The sequence below is a fragment of the Molossus molossus genome, unplaced genomic scaffold (assembly GCF_014108415.1).
Source record: "Molossus molossus isolate mMolMol1 unplaced genomic scaffold, mMolMol1.p scaffold_m16_p_7, whole genome shotgun sequence".
NCBI lineage: Eukaryota > Metazoa > Chordata > Mammalia > Chiroptera > Molossidae > Molossus > Molossus molossus.
The window spans coordinates 2,355,294-2,378,167 of record NW_023425401.1 but is presented as its reverse complement, the minus strand read 5'-3'; the positions used below and the strand labels follow the sequence as shown (position 1 = coordinate 2,378,167).

General features: G+C 58.1%; 1 protein-coding gene across 1 annotated transcript in view; it reads left to right on the top strand.

The window, feature by feature from the left end:
- Positions 1-8,249: 8,249 nt before the first annotated feature.
- LOC118620478 (protein cordon-bleu-like) overlaps positions 8,250-22,874 on the top strand; it is a 98,719-nt gene continuing 84,094 nt past the window's right edge. Inside the window, exon 1 of the mRNA XM_036247576.1 lies at positions 8,250-8,372. Coding sequence (XP_036103469.1) covers positions 8,284-8,372 — 89 coding nt within the window. The 5' untranslated portion in view covers positions 8,250-8,283. The remainder of the gene's footprint in view (positions 8,373-22,874) is intronic.

The following is a 22,874-nucleotide window of genomic DNA, read 5'->3' as shown; positions in this document are numbered from 1 at the left end:
CAGGGCCCAGGGCCCCCTGAGGAGCAGGGCTCAGGGCCCCCTGAGGAGCTGGTTGAAATTGGCGGGAGCCCCTTCCCTCAGCCGTGTGCCCTGTCCAGCTGCACTCAGCGGGGGAGGCCCTGAGCCCCGACCCGCAGGTGAGGAGAGGGGGCAAGGGGAGGGTGAGGGGAGGAGCAGGGTGGGGATGACTCCCAGGGGCCCCGAGAACAGTGGGGACTGGCTGCCAGCTGGGACGGTGCAGAGGCCTCCTGGAGGGACAGGACATGCCCCTGTCGGTGTGTGGGGTGCACGGGGGGAGCAGCTCTCCCTCCTCTGCTCTCCCTCTGCCTGGCTCAAGGCCTGGCCTGGGCCTCTCTCCCCTCCTCTCCGGCTCTGGAGACCGGGTTTCCGCTCCGCCCTCTCCTGCACCTGGATGCTAGCTCTCAGCTAACACCTGGCTCCGCAAGTCCATTTCCGGAAGGTTTCGTGCCTCGGGTGTGTCCCCGAGAAACCCACCTCCAAAGCCTGCTCTGGGCTGCACGGGCATCTGCAGGGGGTCCGCCCCACCTGTGGGTCCCCTGGGCCCCCCCTGCCTCCACATCCTGCCACAGCCCGCAGGTGCCGGGTGCCTGGCCGCCCTCCTGTTCTTAGGGACACCGGACATCCGCTCACTGTCTTCTCCCCTCTGCTGCGAACTCCAAAAGGGACTTTGGATTCCTCATGAAAGGCCAGGTCTGCGCCCAAGGTCACAGGTGTGCCGGCTGCGACCGAGACGTGAGCTTGGGGCTCTGGCAGCTTCAGCCAGGAGAAAAGCCCGAGGCCCGGGCAAAGAAAACGAGCAGGAGGGCCGAAGCCGGGGCGCAGGTTTACGGGGTCCCAGAAGGAGACAGTGGTGATGACTGGGCCTCAGGAGTTAGAGCTGAAACATTCCCCCAGCAGGGCTGCCGCTCCACGGGGTCCCCCAGCTCCGTCCCAGACAAGACCATCCAGGGCAGAGAGAAAGGCCATTGGTGTTTTTGTCCCTACCCCGGGGTCATCCCTGAGACCCCAAGCTCCCAACCACCCCCCCTTTGGCCAGAATCCTCATGGTGGTGCTAACCCAAAAATGAAAAGTCAAAGTGAGAGACAACACGCATTGATGAACTGCGGTGCTGGGGAGGCAGTCACGTACCCGATACCATGTCACACAAGGAGTTGGGGTTCTCAAGTTATCTTTCCTCCACGTTTTTCCCAGCCTGCCACCCCTGTCAGGGAACGTGCGGGGGTGAGTGCTACTTTCTGTGCCCCCGAACGTGATGGGTTCGATGACAGTCCACGGTGCGTGAGAAAATGATGTTAGTGTGGAAAGTGTATCTGTTCTCTTCTCAAATGTATCTTCAGTTACAGTCGACATAGTGTTGCGTTGCACAGTGTAGTCACCCCACGGGTGCACACCTTCAAACTGTTACCTGTCCCAGGTCATCAGTCTCATTGACTGTCTTCCCCACGCCGTAGGCCGCGCCCGAGACGGATGTTACAACGTCCGTCTGTCCTTCTCATCCCCCCTTCCCCTCTGCCAGTGACTTTGTCCTGCCCGCCTGTGGGTTTGTTTCTGGTTTTTGTTCGTCTTGCTGTTTTGTGTCCTAGTTCCCACCTAGAGGTGACGTCAGACGGTATCTGTCTCTCTCTGCCCCGTCGTCATTGATTTCGATTTCCCATCCACTTCTGTTGGTCCCGGAGAAAGCGCTTTGTAGGACTTGAAGCTGCTGCTGTTTCCCGAGGCCGTCCACGCTGCAGGCGAGCTCTCTGCAGAGAGTGGGCTGGCAGCTGGACCCCACACTCGCTTCCCCTGGAACCCAGGAGCCGGATCAGCCCGGAGCGGGCCCTTCCCCCCAGCAGGCTCGCTCCAGGGGACCGGCCCCTGCTGGGTTTGCCCTGCAGCTGGGAGCTGTAGCCCTCACACTGCTTTCAAACCCTAAGTCCAGCATTTAAAGATTAGACTGGATTCCCTGCCAAAATTCTAGCTCCTGGAGCCCAGCTGGTGTGGCTCAGTGGTTGAGCGTCGACCCTGCACCAAGAGGTTGCCGGTTCGATTCCCGGTCAGGGCACATGCTCAGGTTGCGGGCCTGATCCCCAGTGGGGGGCGTGCAGGAGGCGGCCAGTCATTGGTCTCTCTCATGGATGCTTCTACCTCTCTCTCCCTCTTCCTTCCTCCCTCTCTAAAATCAATAAAGAAAAAATACTTTTAAAAGAAATTCTAGCTCCCGGGGCGCCAGCCCCGAGTCACCAGGCCAGCAGCATCCCCTGACTGGCGCCCCACCCCACTGGAGGCGGGAGGGAAAGTAGCCCAGATCGACAACGGCCTGAGGGCTCCACACTGGGCTTCGACTCGACGTGTCTTCGGCGGCAGGAGCCATGGAGTAGTGAGAGAGAGAGGTGCCGGCCGGCCGGTACCTGAGCTGGGGCGTGTGTTCCATCGGATCGCTCTAAGGAGGGTCCCGGCACCTGGCACCGCTGTCCAGGGTCTGAATCCGTGGTCAGAATGTCAGGAAACTGTAGGTCATTCTCGGGTCTGACTCAAGAACGGGACACACGTCACACCAGCTGCCGCCCAGGGACGAGGCAGGGGGTCAGGATGAACGGGGCTGTGCAGAGGCCCTCAGGGTTGTCCCTGGCCCTGAGGTCACCTCCCATGTTTACGCCCATCGGCTGGGAACAGACACTGAGGGCGGATGAAGGTAAAAGCCCGAAATTGGGGGCCGACTACCTGGAACACTCCAGTCTCTCAACGCACAGGACCAAGAAGGACACCTCCAAATTCGTCACCCAGTATTTGGCAGTTCAGAATTTTCCGTTATATGTTCTCCCTCCCCCATTATATGTTTTAATTGATTTTTTAGGGAGAGAGAAATAGAAACACCAATGAGAGATACATCGGTCGGCTGCCTCCTGCACGCCCCATACAGGGGATGGAGCCTGCAACCCAGGCACGTGCCCTGACCGGGAATCAAACCAGGACCTCTCAGTCCATGGGACGACGCTCCGTCCACTGAGCCACACAGGCCGGGCATGCTCTCTTTTTTTAAATACAGTAACAATAATGAGACATGCCAGTGTACGTCCTAAGCATGTAGTGTGAGGTGACAAGCATTTGAACGTGCACATTTTGTGTGTGTGGGTCGTGGTTCTGAGACCTGTTCCCTTCCGGCCACCACAGCCGGGGCGTCCGCAGACCCCTGGCTTTGCTCCTGGCTGCTCACAGCACAGCCCAGAGCGTGGAGGAGCCACCTCGGCGCCTGGGCAGTGCCCCTGCGTCCCTCCTGCTCCAAGACAGGACACGGCCCAGGGAGCTTTCCTTGTGACCTCTTAAAGCTGCAGCGATGACACCATGGGAAAGAGTAATTCATCTCTCACTCTTCTCTCAACTCTCTACACTCGTGTGCAACACACACACACACACACACACTCACACACCCGCCAGGCACCGGGCTGACTCACTCCACGGGTGACCGAGAAGGTGTGAGTTTTCCCTCCTGTCGGAAGCATCCGCTGGCTGACACGTTGAGAAGCTAGTTATGCCTCAGACCGCCACCTTCACTGAAAACCACGGCACGGAGGAGGGAGGAGGACAGGGCCACCCAGGGTTTCTTCATCAGGCCCCACGTGGGGAGGGTGCCTGGGTCAGGGAGGGAGGCGGACTCGGGAGGGTCAGCTCTGCGCAGTGCCCTCGCTCCGTGTGCACGGAACACGCTGGCGTGTACGAGCGGCGGACCGGACTGCCCCTCGGGAGCCCACGTCCGAGCTACACTCCATCACCCCGTTTCTGCTGGCCCTGCGCCCTGGAAAGAGGACTGGTGACGTTCATGCTAAGAATTTAAAATGTTTCCATCCTCCTGACTTTGGAAGGACAGGAACTAAGTGAAAAACACCATGACAACTCGAGAGGGAGGTCATGGGCGAAGGAAAGAGAAATCTCTTCTTGGGGTCCACGCGGCCAGAACCCTGCCGAGGGTACTGTGCCAAGGGACAGAGACCGAGCAAGGTGGACAGCGAGTGATCTCGCGCTGCACGAGCCTAAGGAACAGAAACAAGCCCGCAGGAACAGAGGCTGCTGGTCGCAGACCTGGGGCTGGGGTGGGAGCCGGCCGATGAGGGTGGTCGAGGGGTCCACCCTTCCGCTGGGAGGTGCAGAGGGGTGGGGTGGCCTGTGTAGCATGGGGCCTAACACCCGTGCTCTGTGGCGTGTCTGAAAAGTACTAGGTGTGTCTTCACAGTGTCCGCCACACGCAAAAAGCTGAGATGCCCAGATGCGTTAACTGACCTAGGCCACCTTGGTGTCTGGGTGTATCTCATGCCGCTACTCTGCACGCCTTAGACCTGACACGTGTGGTGTGTCGACTTCATCTTGATCAAGCTGGGAGAACAATAACGCCCAACTGGGGCAGCGAGGAGAGTGTCCCTGCCCCCATCCATTGACCCTGGATCTGCCCGGCGCCCCGGGCTCTGGGTCTCCCGAGGGTGTTCGTCAGAGGACAGATCGGTGCCCAGGACCCGCAGCTCTGCCCTGCAGCTCTGACCCTCCTCGCTAGTTGCTGGCGCCCTCAGCCACCGCGGGCCACCTCACCCCCCCCACCAAGCACTGAGGTCAGCGGCTGCCCCTAGGGTCCGCCAGCTCCACGGGCACCCCTACACGTGGACCTGGTCCAGTCTGGAGGGTGACACTGTGTGAGGCCCCGAGCCCCCAGCCCCTCTGACCACAGAACCTGGGCTCCTCTGCCCTCTACACTCAGGATGCATCCTTCCAGAAGGTTCCTCAGCTCCTCCGGAGATGCGACCCCTGGCGGCCTCCGCCCTGGCCACCCTCACCCTCCTCGGGACTAAGAGTGTGGGCTGGGAGCCCTCTGAAACATGCAATGTCGGGGCCCCCCTCCCCTTCTCCTCGGTGAACGCAGCCCACGGACTCACGGGAAACACGAAATGCTCACATTGGCCAGGAGGTCGTGGCTTGTCCCCACAACCGCCATTTTCAAAGCCACAAATCAACAGTGTTGAATGTCCCGTTGGCAGAATCCCCCGCTCCTGAACCACGTCGGAGAACAGTGTCCATGGGCAGAGCAGTACAAAGGATATGGGGTAGCTTGTTCTTTGGTTTTGGGGATGCCATCAGAACCGAGTAACCTCGAACAAGCATGAAGGATGGAGTCTTCTTTGCAGACTCGTAGGCTCTGGACCTCCCGCGGACTTAAGAACAGGCAAGTTCTCGGGGGCAAAGTCACGTAGAAACACACACAGGCCAGGTCAGAAAAGCCTCTTCAGTCAAACCTCGTGGATGCGTGTTCAGAAGAGGCTCCTGTTTCCAGAAAACACGGGAAGAACCCTGGACCCTACTGCATAAGCGGAGCGTGGCCTGAGGGTTGGGGGTGAGGTTACAGAAGCCCAGGGCCGAACGCCCGGGCCGACGCTCCCTTCCCCTCCACAGCGCCCCGTGGGAGAGCTCAGCTCCTCGGACCCCCGCCCAGGAGGAAGACCGGGCAGCTGGGGCTGAAGCCACAGCTTCATGGCTAAGGGACAGGATGGCCGACTGCACATTCTCCGTGTCCGCTCCGTGGCGGTGAGTTCTGTACCATCTGCTGACGAATCCCCGTCTCTGCGTCTGCGTGGAAGGCTCCCGGGAGAGGGGTGCTGGGCACACGGGAAGGCGGGTGTGTCTGCAGCGGCAGAAAGCACAGGGTCTCGGGGAAGCCTGGGAACACGTCCTTGCTCTGTGTGGCCGGGGGTGACTCGGTTAACTCCCCAAACACTCAGTTTTTAAATCTCTGAAATGGGGGCAACAATAGTACCTAGCTTTCAGGTCATTGTTAATATGGTATGGTTAAAGTTGTTCATGAATTTAATAGTGCTTTGCATCTGGTCACTGTCCTCAAGTGGTCACTCTTAATATAGCTAATAATGCAGTCAACCCAGTCTGTGTTCCTATTAGGTACACGGAGTTAATCATTAGAGTTATTAACAGAGAGGGAAAGACGAGGCGCATGTCCACCGGCAGGCGCTGGAAGGTGGCCTGAAGGAAGTCAGTGGGGAAGGGGGTGGGGGAGACTCAGCTCCTAGGCTTCAATCTTGATGCTCGACACACATGAACCTCTCCCAGGCCCAGGGCCACAGCCAGAACAGCCCGGTCACACCCAAGTCTATCGTGTCCCGTCCCATCCCTCTTAGTTCTAACCCAGCTCCCACTCCGTCACACTCCCACAGTGACAACAGGCCTCTCCCAGCCAGACAGCGGTTCCAGGAGTCTTGGGAGTCCAGAGTCCCCAAAGCTGCTGATGCGGGACACCACTTACTGCGTCCCATCCCTTGGATTCACGCCTGAAGGCTGTTCATTCAGGGGGCATTAGCCCCGACAGGAGCAAGAGATGGGGCTGCGCCGTCACTGTGACGACCCCCAGCCAAAGAGCAGAGCAGAATGAAAGGGCTCCGGTCTCGAGGACAAGCTACCACCCCGTCCCAGCCTCTCCTGTGCCGGGCCCTGCTCATACATGACCACTTTAGGGGAAAAAACATGGTTGTTTTTTTTAAAGGAAAATTAATACTTTCTAATACCTACAGATTAGGCAATGTTTGATGAAGCAATGGCTGCTTAGATATAGCACCAAAATTACCAAAAAAAAAAAGAATAAATTAACCGAACTTCATCCAAGGCAAAAACCTTTGTGCTTGAAAAGACACCAGCCAGAGTGTGACAGAATAACCCCCAGCAGGGGAGAGAAAACCCACAAATCACTTCTACGATAAGGACGGGCCCGAGAGCACATGATGCAGGAGACTGAGCGCCCACCTGGACCACAAGTACGCTGAACTCTATACGTACCGACACTTACATTCCCTTGATGGACAGTGTACACACCCATAGTTATTAGTTTACAAATGCGCACAAATATAAACTGTTAATTATAAATGTAAACAAACTTTATTTACATACGCAGCAACAAATTACACACACACACGCACACACACACGCACAGTAATAAGTGCTGGAAGAACACCAGAGCAGGACGAGGGGGCCTGAGCTTGCATGCCCAGGCCTCTGGGAAGCTGACATCTGAACAGAGACCCAAGGGTGCCAGCAGCAGGAGGCAGGTCCCCCAGGAGAAGCCCCAGGTCGCAGGCCTTGCAAGAACCACCTGCAGGCTGGGCTGCACCCGTGAGCTCCGAGGCCATGCTCCCAGGTAGGAATCGGTTCTGGGTGGGTGCCCGCACCTGAGCGCCCAAGGCCTTGGGTGCTGTGGCGAGGACTTTGCACTCTGTATCTAGACTGCTCTCCCGCTTTGTTAATGAGAACAAGGGGACAGGCTAGGAGGGCTCAGGCAGCCTCTGCACCTTGTCCAAGGACAGGGTCCCAGCGGGAGCCAGGCTCCCACGCTGACCACTCCGCAGGCTCCCTCCATCCCGCAGTGTCTTCTGGGCCTTTCATTCCTGGTCCTGGGAACCACACGAAATTGACATGTGTTTTTGTAGGTTAGACTTTCATACTGACCCAAATCTCTCTCACTGCTTTGGGGTTGGTTGGGAGGAGTGTGTGGGTGAAGTTCGGCAGATCAGGGCCCCTCCGGTGCCCAGCTCAGGCCCCCAGCCGGAGCTGCCTCTGCGGGTATTTCTGCCTGGGGCCGGCACTGGGCTCCTTCTGGGGCGCCGGGCAGACCAGCTGGGCGAACCTGAGCGTGCTTCCCAGAGAGATCCTGGTGGCACCGCCCGGCCCTGCGCCAGCCCCATTGTTCCCGATTCGCTGGGACAGGGGGAGGAGGCTCTGCTGCGCCGGCGGCCCCAGGTGCTGCGCGCAGGGACCCACTCTGAGACCGTCTGCTCTAGATATCTGTGGCGTGGATGAAGGTTCTGCTGGTTTCAGGGTCGGCCCGGGTGTCCAGCCACACGGGTCACTCTCTGCTCATTCTGCAACCTCGAAATCTCCCCGCTGGCCCGCCCGCCTAGCCCTCCTCCGCCCGCTGCGCCAGGTGGTGCGGCTCCCGCAGCTCCTCCCCGCCGCCTCCCGCCCGCCTCCCGCCCCCAGGCCCGGAGGGGCGCGCTCCCTCCCCGGGCGGAGGTCTCGGAACCGGCCGGGCGGGGCGCTGCGCGGGGGCGGCGCTCGGTGGGCGTGGGCGCGGCGGAGCCAGCGGGCGGGGGCGCGGCGCACCTGGCTCCCGGCCCCTCCCTGCGCGCCGGCCCCCGCCCGCGGGACGCGCCAGCCCCTGCCTGCCGCCCTCCCAGAGGCCCGCCGCTGTCCTCCGCCGGCCCGCGTGGGCGGACGATGGGTCAGCGCGGATAAAGTGAATGAGGACGGCGCCGCGAGCTCCTGACTCGGCTGGGCCCGCCGGCTCCATGGACGCGCCGTGCGCCTCGGCCGCCAAGCCCCCCACCGGGTAAGCGCCGGGCGGGGACCGGGGAGTGTGCGGGCACAGGGCTGGGGCGCGGGCACCGGAGGACGGGAAGCAAGGCGGTGGCGAGGGAGCAGCGCTGGCTCCAGGCAGGGCGCCCCCGCCGTGGCCCGCGCCCCGCGTCCCGGGGAAGGGGGTTGTGTACTTTGTGCGCCCGGGTCGTTGCCCAGGTGACAGTGTCAGGTGGAGGCCCGAGCCTTTTTCGAGTGTGCGCGCGCGCGCTCCCTTTCCGGGGTCCCGGCGGGCAGGGTCCCCACGGAGCCCTCCTGGTCCCTCCAACATTTGCCCGGCGGGGGGGGGGGGGGGCTCCGACTCCAGCCCCGTCACTGACGTGCCCTGTGCCAGCGTCCGGCTGCTCTGCCTCCCTGGCCACGGTTCCCGCAGGGAGAAGGGCAGGTTCCCAGACTGGGAAGACGTAGGACTCCGCGGTCTCCAAGGGTCATGTAGAGGGCACTGCCCTGGAAGTTTTCATGACAATCGTCCCTCTCCCCGACTTCGTGTTCTTGGTCCCCTGGACAGTGGACAGGGCGCAGGGAGGGGCCGGGCTGACTTGGGACCCGGCCTTGGTCCTAAAGTCCGGGCTTAGGTCCCTGCCCGCACCTCCACGGCGTGTTTCCATCCCACACCTCGCTTGTGCGGGTCACAGGCCACTCCACGTTTGACTCGCAGAAAGGCTCACATCCCTCCTTCCAGAGAAACGGCCCTACCCCTACCAGGGACTGAGCTGGGGTTAGATCCACCGGCCTCCAGACCAGGCCGCAGGGCCGCCTCGCCTCGCAGCGGGGTGCGCAGTCCCCGGGGGCAGGAGCCCTGTCCTGGCCGGGAGCAAACAGTGTGTGAGTCCTGCGAAAGGAATGAGGGGGCGGCACCTGCTCCTCAGTGGGCCACTTTCAGCTCAGCAACTGCTCCTGACCCGGGCTGCTTTGGGGACAACTAATCTGTTTTCTCTGCCGTCCTGCTCCCTCTGACTCACTCTGCCCTGTGCCCACAGGCTCCTGTCACCCAAGCCTGCCAGAGGTTTTCAAATCGGCTATTAAAAAAAAAAACACACCAAAAATTAAAAACCTCTCCCTTTAATGCCAGGAAAAAAATGAGCCAGGTTAGCAAACAAATAATGCCGAAGTCGAGGAATGTTGACAAGACTTTTTTTTTTCTTTGCAGTGCACTTAGTGGTGGTTAGGTCATTCCCTCTGAACAAACAGATCTCCCCCCAAAAGAAAATAAGTGTGGGAAGTCCCTCTTCACAGAAAGGGCGTCCCTACCTGAAGCAGAATCACATTTAAATCTATGCTTTGGGAACCTGTTCAGGAGCCGACAGGAAACCGGATTGTTTTGTCCGGTCACCTTCGAATGAATATGTAGAGAGCTCGCAGTGAGAGTAAAACCCTTCGTAGAAATCTGAGTATACGAGTGAAACCTGGAACCCCGACTCGGGGCTCTCTTTCCAGCCCGGCGCGACGCCCCGGGTCAGGTTCTCACTTGGCTTTTCTGAGCTCTGGTGGCCCCGGGGAAACAAAGGACGTTCCCTGCGAACAGGACCGAACCTGAAATTGTATCCTGTTCTGCTTGTTTGAACGTCTTTGCCCAAGAAGCAGACACACGGCCTTTAACTTCTGTCCCGACGAGCTCATCCATCGCCCTTTCGGCTTCAGGACCTTTGGTGAGCGGGCGCTGGGGAAACAGCCCTGCGTTTCTGTTTCCCGGCCGGGAATTCGCGCTTAATAACAGGGTCCTGTGAGTTAAAATCAGAGGAGAGAACTGGTTTGGGCTTTTGAGTATTTTTTAAAATGAAAGGTGTTTATTTTTTGTTACAGATGTCCCTCTTTTTCCCCCTTTGACGTCCTCCTCCCCGTCTCCACCGCCCCATCACTGCACTGTGGTCTGTGCCATTGGCTATGCGTGTATGCATATATGTTCTTTGGTTTAGCTCCCCCCCCCCCCCGCCAGGTTTGTCAGTCTGCTCCTGAGACGTGGAAGTAGGGAGCAGACTGCTGGGCTTCTTGAATCTTTCATATAATGTGGGTGCATCGCTCACTTACCAGGAAAGCTGGGGAGTGAAGTGTCTGGCTTTGGAGGCTGACATGGCAGTGGGGTTCCGGAGGGTCTCCCGGGCAATGACTGGTCCTCTCTGACCTGCTCCTCTGTTGCCCGAGAACAAGGTTGAGCTTGTCACACGCTCCGGGGAAGTGAACTTGGTTTCTCTTGGGTGCTGCCGCGATGGTTATCAAATCAGACTTGCAGTCGGTGATCAGTTTTCCAACCGATGTCACGAACTGGACTCATTCTTGTGTAGAAACAGCTAGTGGGGGTCGATGAGTGAAAGGGAGTTATACAGTCAGAGAAATCGCGTGCAGATTCCTATCTCGGATTATCTGACTGAATTATTAATAGGTAGTCATTTGTCATCTTTGCTGGGAACACAAGTGTGCGTTTTTAGTTGCAGTGAAGTTATATGTCTTTCTTAGTCATTTTGTGAATAGCGGTGACTTATCCTTTTAGGAAGGAGGACATACAGAAGAAACCCGCAAGTCAGACTCGATGTTACTCCAAGGAATTGGAGAACTCAGTTGAAGTGTAATAACTGACAGAATATTCTAGACCACGAGGAAAGGCGAATTTGCCTTTTGTAAAGTTTTAAAATAGATTTAAGCCCAGTTAAGACGACCTGTTTACTTTCAGAAATCGGCTTATTTGTGAGATCGGTCCCAATAGCGGGTGACGGAACCCAGGGTGACATTTTGCATTGAATTCTGTGCGAATGAGAGAGCGTGTTTGGGGTTCGGCAGGACGCTGGTCAATCTGTTTTCCAGGGAGGAGACATGTTTCTGTTGAATGGAGCACGAGCTCGATGCCTGTATTCGGGCACGAAGCTTACGTGGAACTCAGGGAAACTGCCGGTCAGTCTCATCACAATGGGCGCTTCAGGCAGACATGGGTGGTACTCATTTCTCCAATAATTTGTTTTTTTTAAATACGTTTTGATTTTTTAGAGAGAGAGAGGAAAGGAGAGAGAGATGGACACATCCATGTGAGAGAGAAACATGGATCTGCCGCCTCCTGCACGCCCCCTACTGGGGATCGAGCCCACAACCAGGGCACGTGCCCTGACCAGGAATCGAACTGGGACCTCTCAGTCCACGGGACTAACGCTCCATCTACTGAGCCACACCAGCTGGGCATTTCTCTAATAATTTAATCAAGTGATTAGAACAAGGAATAGTTTTTTAAAAATTAATCGAAGTGAGTAACGTGAGCGTACCCAGTTAATATTAAGTCCAGCAGGCCTGCTATTCTTATTGGTAAACACACAGACGTTTTCTATGCAGCTCTCGCAAACCTACAAATATAAGTGTACACCACAATAAGACATTTAGGTAGATAGCTTTTTTTTTTTTTTTAATGTTTTCTAGGCATTTGGCTTACGTGTTAGAGAATGGGTTTATCTTCTTTAAAATTATAGCATGTGTAATTATTTGTTCCATTAAGCTTTTCCGATTCAGTGTGAGGTCTATTTTTAAAAGCTATTGCTTCTGGGCTGTTCTTTTCAGTCTCCATTACATTTACTGGGGCAGCACTGGTTGATAACGTTATATAACTGAGTCGTTCATGTTGGCACCTCCTCTAAGAACATAGAAGTTGGGCACGGTTTGATGGAAAGTAGACCTAGGAATTTGGTGCTTTTGTAACTATACTTTTTTCTTATTAAGTGGGCGGAGTCGGGCATGTCCCTGTCACACTAGCAAGTGATCTCAGAGCATGTTAAATGTTTCTCTGCAGCTCTGGTTGTGCAAGGACGGAGAAGCTGCGGTGTGACTAAGTGTGTGCAACCTGGGCCCCTCCCTGGGAGGCCGTGGCCATCCTCAGTGCTCTGCTCTCCCCAGAGCCCGGCTGAGTGTCAGCCCCACACGCAGGTCTGGGTCCAGGGGCCTCTTTAATTTGGGATCTGGGCAGTGAAGTCATAAAATGCACATACGCCCAAGAGTCCTCCCATAATTATTAAGAAAACAAGATTATAGGCTGTCTCTGCAGGACCATAATAAGTGGTTTAGGTTTCTAGGCCTCCCTGGGCTTGGCTATTACATTGGTCATTGAGCAGAATTCTGATCGGAAGTCTCACAGATGAGCAGAAACATTTGATACCACAGGTGTTTCGACTGAGGCTGTGCAAGTTTAAAGTGTCGAGGTGCTTGATTCTGGCGTAGGCTTTGACTGAGCAGAGCATTGGGTAGAGGGTCGTATTTTTCTTACACATGGCTCCGGGCTCGCCCCATCCGCATTTCATTATGGGGTCTGTGGATCTTGACCAATTTTAGTTACACATTTTCAGTTACTTTACACTCTAACAGGACCTAGACTTGATATATACGAACGCTTTTATAGACCTTCACTTTTGTACTTTTTCTGTACTTAATATATTTAATACGACTTATATTATTGGTACATGTGTATATTGCTCTGTTGACAATAGGTCTTTGTTATTTTTTTAAAGTGTTTTTATTGATTATTTTAGAGAGGGAAGGAAAGAGAGAAACATCCATCAGCTGCCTCCTGCACGCCCCCTACTGGGGATCAAACCAGAAACCTGGGCTTGTGCCCTGACCAGGAATCGAACCTGGACCTCTGAGTCCATGGGACGACGCTTCATCCACCGAGCCACACCAGCTGAACTGCTATTATTTTTAAATGTTGCCCCACACCCTGCACGTCACCCCTTTGCGTCCTCACCTCACTGGGCCCCCGAGTGTTCATGCTCAGGGCCCCTGCCGGCTTCTCGCACCTGCACGGATGGCCGACCGCGTCCTGTCACGCTCCCGTGTGTCTCCCTGCTTGTCTGTCTTCACGTGTCTCCTCCCGTGGCCCCGTGGTTTCATTTGCCTTTTACAAAGTGGCAGTGGGATTCCTGCAGGCCCTCGCGGTGTTGAAGGCAGCCCAGGCTCGCTCCGTGCTCGGGGCCTGTGGCAGATCTGTGTTCCTCACTCACTCCCGGCTGGGAGATGCTACGCAGCCTGGAGGGGTTCGCAGGCGCCCCTCCGGTCTGCAGCCAAGTCCAAGCAGGATGAGTCCCACGGCTGGAAACACTTCCGTTCAGTCAAGGAGGCGACGGGAAAGCGTCTCGGGCCGCAGTGAAGATGCTGTGTAGCTGCACCTGGCAGACGGGTCCCCAGACCAGAAGCCTCTGTGCAGACTCCGCCCCCTCCCCCACCCCCCGTGACGCCTTGACAGGCAGGGGTGGCTTTCGATGGAATCACTGACGCCCCTATCCGCCCCCACCCCAAATCTGTGGGGGAGACAAGTCCCCAAAGTGAGCCAGATCCTCCGTGATCCTGGTTCATTCACCCCCACCCCTTCTCAGCTCGTTGCCCCGGAGCCAGACGAGGGCCATGCGTTGTCTTAGGGACACTTTCCCCTCCAGACAGCAGGTCGTCCTTACTCCATGTTGAACGTGTTCATGCGTCACACCGGGTACAAGAGAGGGCAGGGGCTTCCTGGGCTGGGCAGGGGAGCTTCCCTGACCCCAGACGCCTTTTGCTTGGCCGTGAATCCTGTTTGAGTTATCCGATCAAAGGCAGGGTTAGTGCGGGAACACCGGCGCAGGAATAGGAAGCTGGGCCCAGCCTCCTGTAGGCGCTCCCTGTCCCTCTGCAGTGTGGTTCCGGTGCAACATGTTACCGCCGCCCTGATTTGCATAGTGTCAGCACCTCTTCGATTCCACCAGCCCTGCAGAGGGCTCCTCGCGCCCTCGCCACTGGCCAGTCCCATCACCGGCCACTCGGGTCTCCGGGGAAGCAGCTCAGGAGCCAGGAGGCGTTGGCAGTCTTTGCTGAGGGGTCACGTCTCTAACCTTCGGCGAGGCCTGGGAGGGCAGGCTGGCAGGGGACGGCGCTCCTCCTGCCAATACCAGGTCCTGGGGGACCCTGGCAGTCCTGGGCCCTGCTGAAGGCTGGTCCCGAGTTTGCTCTGAGCACAGCTCGCAGAAAGCAGTGCAGGGCTCCAAGTGCGGCTGCGGTCGCTGGATGCGGCCTGACCAGCAGCTGGCATCTCGGCAGTGGTCTCTCTGCACCTGAACAGGGAGGTGGACGTGCCCGCCCCCCCAGGAGCTGCGGCGACTGGCCTTTTGTCGGGGCCTGGTCAGGAGGCCAATGTCTCTGTTCCTGTCATCTACGCCACGCCCACCTTTGCGTGTGGAAGTCGGTGCCAGCCGAGAGGTAGGGGCGGAAGGTGTCTGAGTCTGCGCCCGATGGTGGCCAGGGCGACAACCAGCGCGTCCAGCCTCACGGCCGGCCTGGGAGTCGGCGGGGGGAGGGAGGCGGCCGGCCTGGTTCAGGGGTTTGCCTCGGTCCCTGAGCCCCGAGCGGCCTGCAGGGTCAGAGAACAGAAGAGGAAGACCCCAGGCCCGGACCCAAAGGTACATATACATAGCAGCAGTGAGCACACTGAGGTGTCCACGCATGAGCTCGTGTGTGCGTGTGAGTGTGTGAGAAGGTAGTATGATGTGTGCGAGCTTGTGTGTGTGTGACTGTGAGAATGTGAGTACAGTGGTGTGTATGCTGTGTGTGTGAGCATGAGTGTGTGTCAATGTGTGTGAGCACGATTGTGTGTGACAGGTGTGTCAGTGTGTGAACATGAGTGTGTGTGAGCATGAATATGTGATGGGTATGTCTCTGTGTGAGCATGAGTGTGACAGGTGTGTGTCGGCATGTGTGAGCATGTGTGTGTGCACACGTGTGTGGGTGAGGGAGTTGCAGCTGACTTCCAGCACCTGCACACCAGTGGGTTCCCAAAGCAGAGTCTGCGGGCAGCGCTGGGGGCTGAGCTGGAGCGTCCGGTGGGGTTACCTGCAGGAGCACCCGTGTTCCTGGGGCCAGGTATTGGGACTCCATGTGGCTTCCTGGGCCGGAGCCCATTAGCTGAGCGGAATCCACTAATGTTCAGTAAGAAACCATCAGGCGGGACAGAGACAGACGGGCTGTGGTCAGAATCTCGACGTTCGCCATGGGGAGCGTCTCGCCCAGGTCCCCCGCCCGCCCGCCCTTCCTCCCCCTCGGAGGAGCTGCTGGGTGGAGCTAAGACTTTCTCCCTCCCACTCGGTGTGGGAGCCACCCTGACATCATGGTGCTACCCCGGCGGCCCGACACCACCACTCACGGACTCGCAGGAGCTGGGTCCTCTCATGAGATCTGGTGTCCCTGGGCCTGTGCCGTCTGAGTGTGTCCCCTGGGAGCCCCCAGGCTCTGCCGCCTCACTTGCCCGGCCCGGGTCTGACAGCCCCCGCACACCACGCTGGAGAACGTGCCTGAGGTCAGCGTGCGGATTTCACACCAGTCAGCCGAGTCGGAAAACTAGACTAATTTAAATTGAAAAAGGCTTTAACTGAAATATTTCCTTATTATTCATCAGTATTTTCTTTAACTCATCACAGTGTTTCATGTTTTCGGAATGATGCGGTTTGGACGATACGTTTTTCTACAACAAGCAGGGCTCCCCGAGGCCTTGCCTGGTGTTGGCGTTTCCCTCACCGCTGTCTCCTGCCCACAGGACGCCTGTCACCTCCCTGCGCTGGCCGCTGGGATCCCCATCGGCCCTCTGCATTGAGGGGTGACCATCTCGCTCCAGCTTCTGGGTGGGAGGGTCACAGGACCCTGCCGTGTGCTCCTACCCTGGGGTCACCATCGCCCAGAGCAAGCCCGGGACACGGTTTCCGAAGCCCCAGTCCCTCAAGCGGCCGTCCGCTCCGCAGGAGACAGGCGGTGTTGGCAGCGGTGCCCGCGGTGTTGGCAGCGGTGCCCGCACCGCTGATGTCCTCAACCACGTCTCCAAAGACCGTCCTTCAGAGGCGCCCGCGTGGCTTCCTCCTCGCCCGGGGCACTGGGGTCCGGACTTGGCTGTCACAGTGCGAATGCATTTCTAGCTGCGTCACCCCTGTGACCCTCTGGGGGGTTCACTGCTAGGGAGACACGGGGAGTGTGGGGGGAGCCGACCAAGCCCTGGGTCCCGGAGCAGAGACGTGTTTGTGGAACCTGCCGCCTTCTCTCCCTGCACGAGGCTCTGCCGTCACCCTGCTGGGGAAGGGTAGCCGTCTAGAGCCTCCCTTTTGTTGGGGTGTCCACTCGGCTCACAGCGTCTCGTGCCTGTGATGTAACCAGAGCCTGGTGTTCTGCTGTGTCCACACACGAGCCACCTTCCTGGTAGGAACAGCCTGGACCCAACTCATGTCCCGGGGCGTCGGCCTGGGGTCCCGTCAGCCAGACCTGGGTGACGCTGTCACAGCCTCCCTGGGGACCCTTGAACAGCGTCCCCTGCGGCTCCTCGGACAGGGCTTCTTAGGTTAGTGTCCTTCGTGTCTGGCCCCAGCAGGCAGGAGCGGAGGGGAGGGGAGGCTCTGCGGAGCTGGCTGTGGGCCCTGTCTGACCTTGCTCGTGCCCTCTGACCCCAAGGACCCTGGAGGTGAAGGCTCCCCATCGTCACCCCGGAGAACCCACGAGGCACCCAGCGGCGTCCAGTGGGGGCTTTTTAGTGTCGTGAAGGTCCCTTGAAAGGTGTGCTTGGCTCGCGTGGGGACGGTGCCGGCGGAACATCTCTCTTCAAGTCCCCAGTTCTGTTTGTTTTCAACTTGTTTTTGGAGTAATTTGTTGGTCTCATGATGCTTTCCTTCCCGTCCTGTCTTCTGTCACATCGTGACAGATCTGCAGGAGAACTGGGGAGGGTAGCCCCTCGTCTCTGCGTTTCATCTGCAGGAGAACTGGGGAGGGTAGCCCCTTGTCTCTGCGTTTCAGCTGGGGTCTCCGGAAGACATGCCTCGTTGGCAGAAGGGCCACGATGTTGACTTCTCATTTTCCGAGATTAAAATGATGCCGAGCTCCTACCTCGGGGTTTGGACGTTGACTGAGGTTGACAGGAAGTCCCCGGGGGACTGGTTTCTGAGCGGCTGGCTTCAGGAGCACCTCGGGTGGGGCTGCACACGCCGCTCTCATCGCATCTTTGTCTGGACGGGGGTTCTCACGACGCGGAATACGCACGGGCATGAACACGCGTTCTCGTTCATGTATGTGCAGAAACCAGCCCTTGCTCCCCAGGAGGGTCCCGGCAGGGCTGGGATTTGTACCAGGAGCCCAGAGGTATGCAGCCTGGTCACTAGGTGAGGGCGTTGACAGCGAGGACAGTGGACGAAAAGGCAGCCTTCAGGTCTACCCTCTGCCACGCGATGCTGAGACACCTCGTCCTCCCTCAGTCCCCTGGGGACCCAGGTGGAAACGCTGGCCCCTGCCGGTGGGGCCGGTACCGATTCTCCGGGGAGGCTTTGCTCTGAGCCCGGGCTGCGTCCCACGTCCTGGGCCGTACCTGACCCACTGGAGAGAGTGTAAACGGGTCTGCAGTCAGCCTCCTTCCATCGGCGACCTGTCCCCAGGTCCAGCGGCCTCTGCAGGCTTGGGTACCTTGGGTGATTCCCCTAAAACACGGGTGAGTCTACAGAGCCCCTGGGAAGGGGGCCCGGAAGGGACTGCTGGTCCCAGAACAGCTTAGAGCTGTCCCCTGCCCTTGTGCGGGGCAGACAAACGACCGCAGTTTGTGAGAACGTATGTCCGCGTTGTCCCAGGAAACAGGACTTTGGTCAGCCCCACCCCAAGCGCATCGACCGGGTAGAAACAGGTGTTCAGTACCTGGCTTCGGCAGAGGCCCTGGGAGCCTGTCCTTTTGCTAAAGGGGAGTCCTGACCCCTGAGAGGCTGAGTTTGCTCAGTTCTCACTGTTTCGGAGCCTGGGCCACCCCCTGATCCCCCACTGCCACCCCTGCCGTACCCACCTGTCCCCCCACTGCCACCCCCACTGTACCCACCTGCCGCCCACCTGCCCCCCACCTGCCGCCCCCCACCTTCCGCCCCCCCGTCCCTGCTGTGCAGGAGGGAGCAGGTGCCAGGGTGGCCTGCCAGTGGATTTGGACTGTGTACTCTCCGGTCCACGTTCGACCATGTCTCCTGTCTGCAGATTTGATAAAAGGGCCTAAAACCTTTCTAAAAGCACAGCCTGGACTTATGGTCAGTTCTAGTGACTTCTGAGTGAGGCCAGGGAAATACCAGTTCATTACATTTCCGATGGCTCCGCCCTGTGAGTGCCCACGGGCCTGGGGGGCAGCAGCTTGTTTCTAGGAGTGCGGCCCCTTATTTCTAGTGTAGTCCTGGACCTTGAGCGGGGGGGCCGAGCACCTGCCGGGAGGGGTGCCCAGCCTGCCATGGCTGCAGATGCCCTCGACGTTGACACCAGGGGACCAGCTTTCTGCGCGGTGTCCTGTCTTCCGTCCGACGGTAGCGGAGCGTCATTTCGGGGCGCGGAGACTCGGGTGAAGCCCCGTGTTCGGAAAGCGCTGTTCTCAGCAGAGCCGCGGCCCTTCGGGAAATGGATGGTCTCACTTCCCGGCGGCAGAATGTCTCTGATTTGGAAGAAATCCATCCCGTGCTCTTTCAAGTGTTAGCACTGAATGTGGGGGTGCAGGAAGAGGCTGAGCGGTGAGTCACCCAGACTCTGTCCTCAGACACTCAGTCCAGCAGAGGGGAGGGTGGGGACGCGGCTGAGGGCAGGACAGGGAGGGTCGGGGCAGAGGCCGAGCAGGGTGGGGCACAGGCCCCTGGGGAAGGTGTGGGCAGCTCCCTGCAGTCCCTGGGCTGGTGCTGCTCAGACCTCCGGCCTCTCCCCAGTTCCCACCCACATTGCTGGGTGCTCACCAGGCCCCGGTCAGAGTGCTTGTGCGTCACCCGTCTAACCCTGACAGCACCCATGAGCCTGCTGCTTCTCCCACTTTTACAGGAGGGTCATGAGACACGGAGAAGTTAATCAGCGTCACCGTGTGCAGCCAGGTGACCCAGGGAACCCAGCTCTGAGCCCCGTGCTCCCGGGGGGTTGCAGCTCTTGGCCCATGGTGCCCTGTTCAGACCCCCGTGGGCCCTGCAGGAAGTTCTGGGGTGAGGCGAGGCCGTGGGAGGGTTCCCTGGGAAATCGGGGCGTCCGGAGCACAGGCAGGTCCTCAGCGTGTGGGCTGTGGGAGAGAGTGGCTGGGGCCTCAGGGCTGCTCCCTCCCTTCCGAGGGCTTCCCGGGCCCAGGCCGCAGCCAGGGGACCCTGAGCCTGTGGGCCTCACACGGGTGGCGATGTCAGGACTCAGGGACGCAGACCCCCGCCTGCCCAGACTCACCCACACGGGACAAGCTCTGGACCCAGGGGCGGCAGATCCTGTCCCCGTTTAATAACTGCGGTCTTTGAGTGGGACGTCAAAGGCAGGCACGAACACCGGTAAGAATGAAGTCAGTTAGACGTCCAGGTGCCCAGCGCGGGGGAGGCCACTGACCAGGGTATGGACGCGTGGTCTCGGGGCGTTGTCACGGGAGCGTCTGCGGGCTGAGTTTTCCACACATCTGCCGATGACCCCAGCCAGGGGACTGTACGTAGGTACCGGTACGGCCACCATTTGGGTGACGAGGACACTGAGTCCCAGAGAAGTCCGGCAGCTGGCTCAGGGTTGCAGACCCCACCTGGCAGCCAGGAGGCAGGGTGACAGCCCCTTCCTGGCACCACTTCAACTGACGGCACATCCTGTTCTTTTCTGAGCAGGCCTGTGAAACCCCAGCTGCCCCCCCTCCGCATGCCCCGTTAACACCCCATGAGCCGTTAGCACACTCAGAAAGAACGTCCGGTTTTGTTTTTTTATGTTTTATCGCGATAGCACTGATACACAGCATTGCTTGCGTCTTAGCTGCACGCTGTAATGACTTGCTCTACGAACACCTCACGAACTTGTTGCGGGGGTGAGTGTGGTCACCGTCCGGACCTCACAGAGCTACAGAACCGTACTGTGTTCTCGTGACGAGGACGGTCAGTAGGGTTGGGAACTGGAGCATGGAGGTGGCTTTGGCTGTTGGGGGTCCCTGTGGTTTCACGTGAGTTTTAGGACTTTTGTTCCGTGAAGAACGCCATCGGGTTCTGGCGGGGATGGCCATGAGTCTGGAAGTAGCTCTGACAAGTTGGAGGTTCTAACGCTATCAGTTCTTCCAACCCATGAACGTGGGTCTCTTTTCATTCACTGTGTTCTGTTCCGGGGGGGCCGATGAAACCAGGCTCCCCCCGGAGGGTCCTGACTCGGCCGGGGTGGGGCTCCGCCAGAGCTTTGAAGGAGTTTCCGGGCGACTCGAGGTCCAGGCCCGACTAGAGCGTGTTCACACCTCCCCCCTTCAGCGCCCACCCAGCCGGCAAGGCCCTGAAGGAAGTGTACGGATAGAGGTACTGTCCCCGCTGCCCGAGGCCAGTCCGGAGCTGGGTTTGGTCTGAGGGCTGTGTGCGTGGGGCACCGCTGTTCTCCGGTGCAGAGATGCCCCTGCAGGGCCTGCTGTGCCCATCTCATCGCCTTCCCACGATTTCACCAGCTGCTCTGGAAAAAGACGGTCAGGCCCTGATGGGCGCCAAGCACCCCCGTCCTCGTCCTCAGCACCTGCCACGGGCCCGCCCCATCGGGGGAGGCCCGAAACAGCTGCTCCGTAACGTACCTAAGGCTCCCGTCTCCGTGTTGCCCTGCACAGCTGTTGGTCCGAAAAATAAATTGATCAAAAGAGACATGACACATTGAACCTCTGTGAAAGAATGCTTTGGTTAAAAAAAAAAAAAAATCAAAGAAAGAAAAGCCCAGCTTAATTCGGTATTTGTTCTCATTTCATCATCTTGTAGCATTTCGGAACAAATTCTGAACGGCAGGCATCTATGTTGGAGTGTTTCTGTGTTCATCTTTCTGGGCCTGTTTTCCTCCACATTGTGGGTGTTTAAATGTAAATCCATTTCTGCGACTGGAGGATGCTTTTACATTGTATTCATTTAATTAGCTCTGATTTTTTTTTTTTAAACATGAGAGTTCATTGTCCAGCCGGTGTGGCTCAGTGGTTGAGCGTCGATCCAGGCACCAAAAGGTCAGCGGTTCGATTCCCAGTGAGGGCACATGCCCAGGGTGTGGGCCTGATCCCCCGTGGGGGGCGTGTAGGAGGCGGTCAGTCATTGGTCTCTCTCATCGATGTTTCTATCTCTCTCTCCCTTCCTCTCTCTCTAAAATCAATAAAGAAAAAAAAATTAAAAAATACACATGAGAGTTCATCAAAAGTCACCCAAGGGCTGGACGGGGCACTTTGCCCCGTCCTGACAGAGCCCGGTGCCCAGCAAGGTTGCCGTGGCGAGAAGCGCTGAGCACCCGGCGCCTCGGGGGCGCCCGGAGCACGAGGGCCAGTCCGCCTGCCTGCAGGCCGGGGCTGAGATAAGGCAGGTTTATTTTTATGGAAGGCCTTCTCAGAAAGAGGTTCTGCTGAAGCAGGTTTTAAATAGAACACCCCTTCCAGATGCCCCACGCCAGGCGGGAGCTGGGAATACCACGCCAAGATTAGCTCAAGGGAACAGACACCGACACGTTCGTTCCATGTGCATTTCTCTCCCTTCGGGATCAGAAAGGAGAGTAGAGGCGGGATGGGTGCAGACCTCCACGGGCCTCAGCACGGGGCACTTGTCAGAACAGCCCACTGAGGACACAGGCGGCGGGGCCGGCCCGAGGGCTTCGGTGGTCGTCCTGGGGCACAGTCTGCGCAGGAGGCAGAAAGCGAGCGGCACTCACAGCCGAGGTGCCGTGTGATCATCCGGCACTGGGCGTGTGTCGTCACCGCCTGGTCACCAGGATGCCATGTGTGCTCGGCCGGGGTCCGGTGAGGGCTCCTGGGACCCGGCAGATCAGCGACCACACATACCACCACACTCTCAGGAGTCTCTCTTTTTTTCCAATGAACTGGACAGCATTTTTTTTTTAAAAAAACTAAATCTAATAACTTTGTTTTTTTGTTTTTAATTTTTTTTCTTTACCGGTTTTAGAGAGAGAGGAAGGGAGAGGGAGAGAGATGGAAACATCGATGAGAGAGAACATCAACTGGCTGCCTCCTGCATGCCCCCCACTGGGGATCCGGCCCACAACCTGGGCATGTGCCCTGACCGGGAATCGAACCAGCGGCCTCTTGGTGCAGGGTCGATGCTCAACCACTGAGCCCAACCGGCCAGGCTAAATGTAATAGCTTTGATTGAACAAGTGACTCAGGTGAAACTTCTAATTCTATATTAACGTTTAATTCCGTGTAATGGAGCGCAGGCCAGATGTGAGCACAATCCGAGATCTCCAGGAACAGTAAAGTATGTTTCCCTTGGAGTTAGATCAAGGATCGGAAAAACCGTTCTTTAGACCAAGTTAGGACTAAAGTCGTCCTTGACCCACCAGAATGCAAGCGGATGGCCTTCGGCGGCCGGACTGTGGCTTTGTGCCGGGAACACCTCCCCAGGGCCCTGCGGCGTCGGGGTCACTGGTCTGGTGGCCCGAGGCTCTCTTGGTTCCCACTAAGGACATGTCTCACCCACGCTCTCCTCACCATTTAGAAGACGACGTTTCTTCAAGAACATTTTTCCCTTTCGCCCGTGCGATGGCGCAG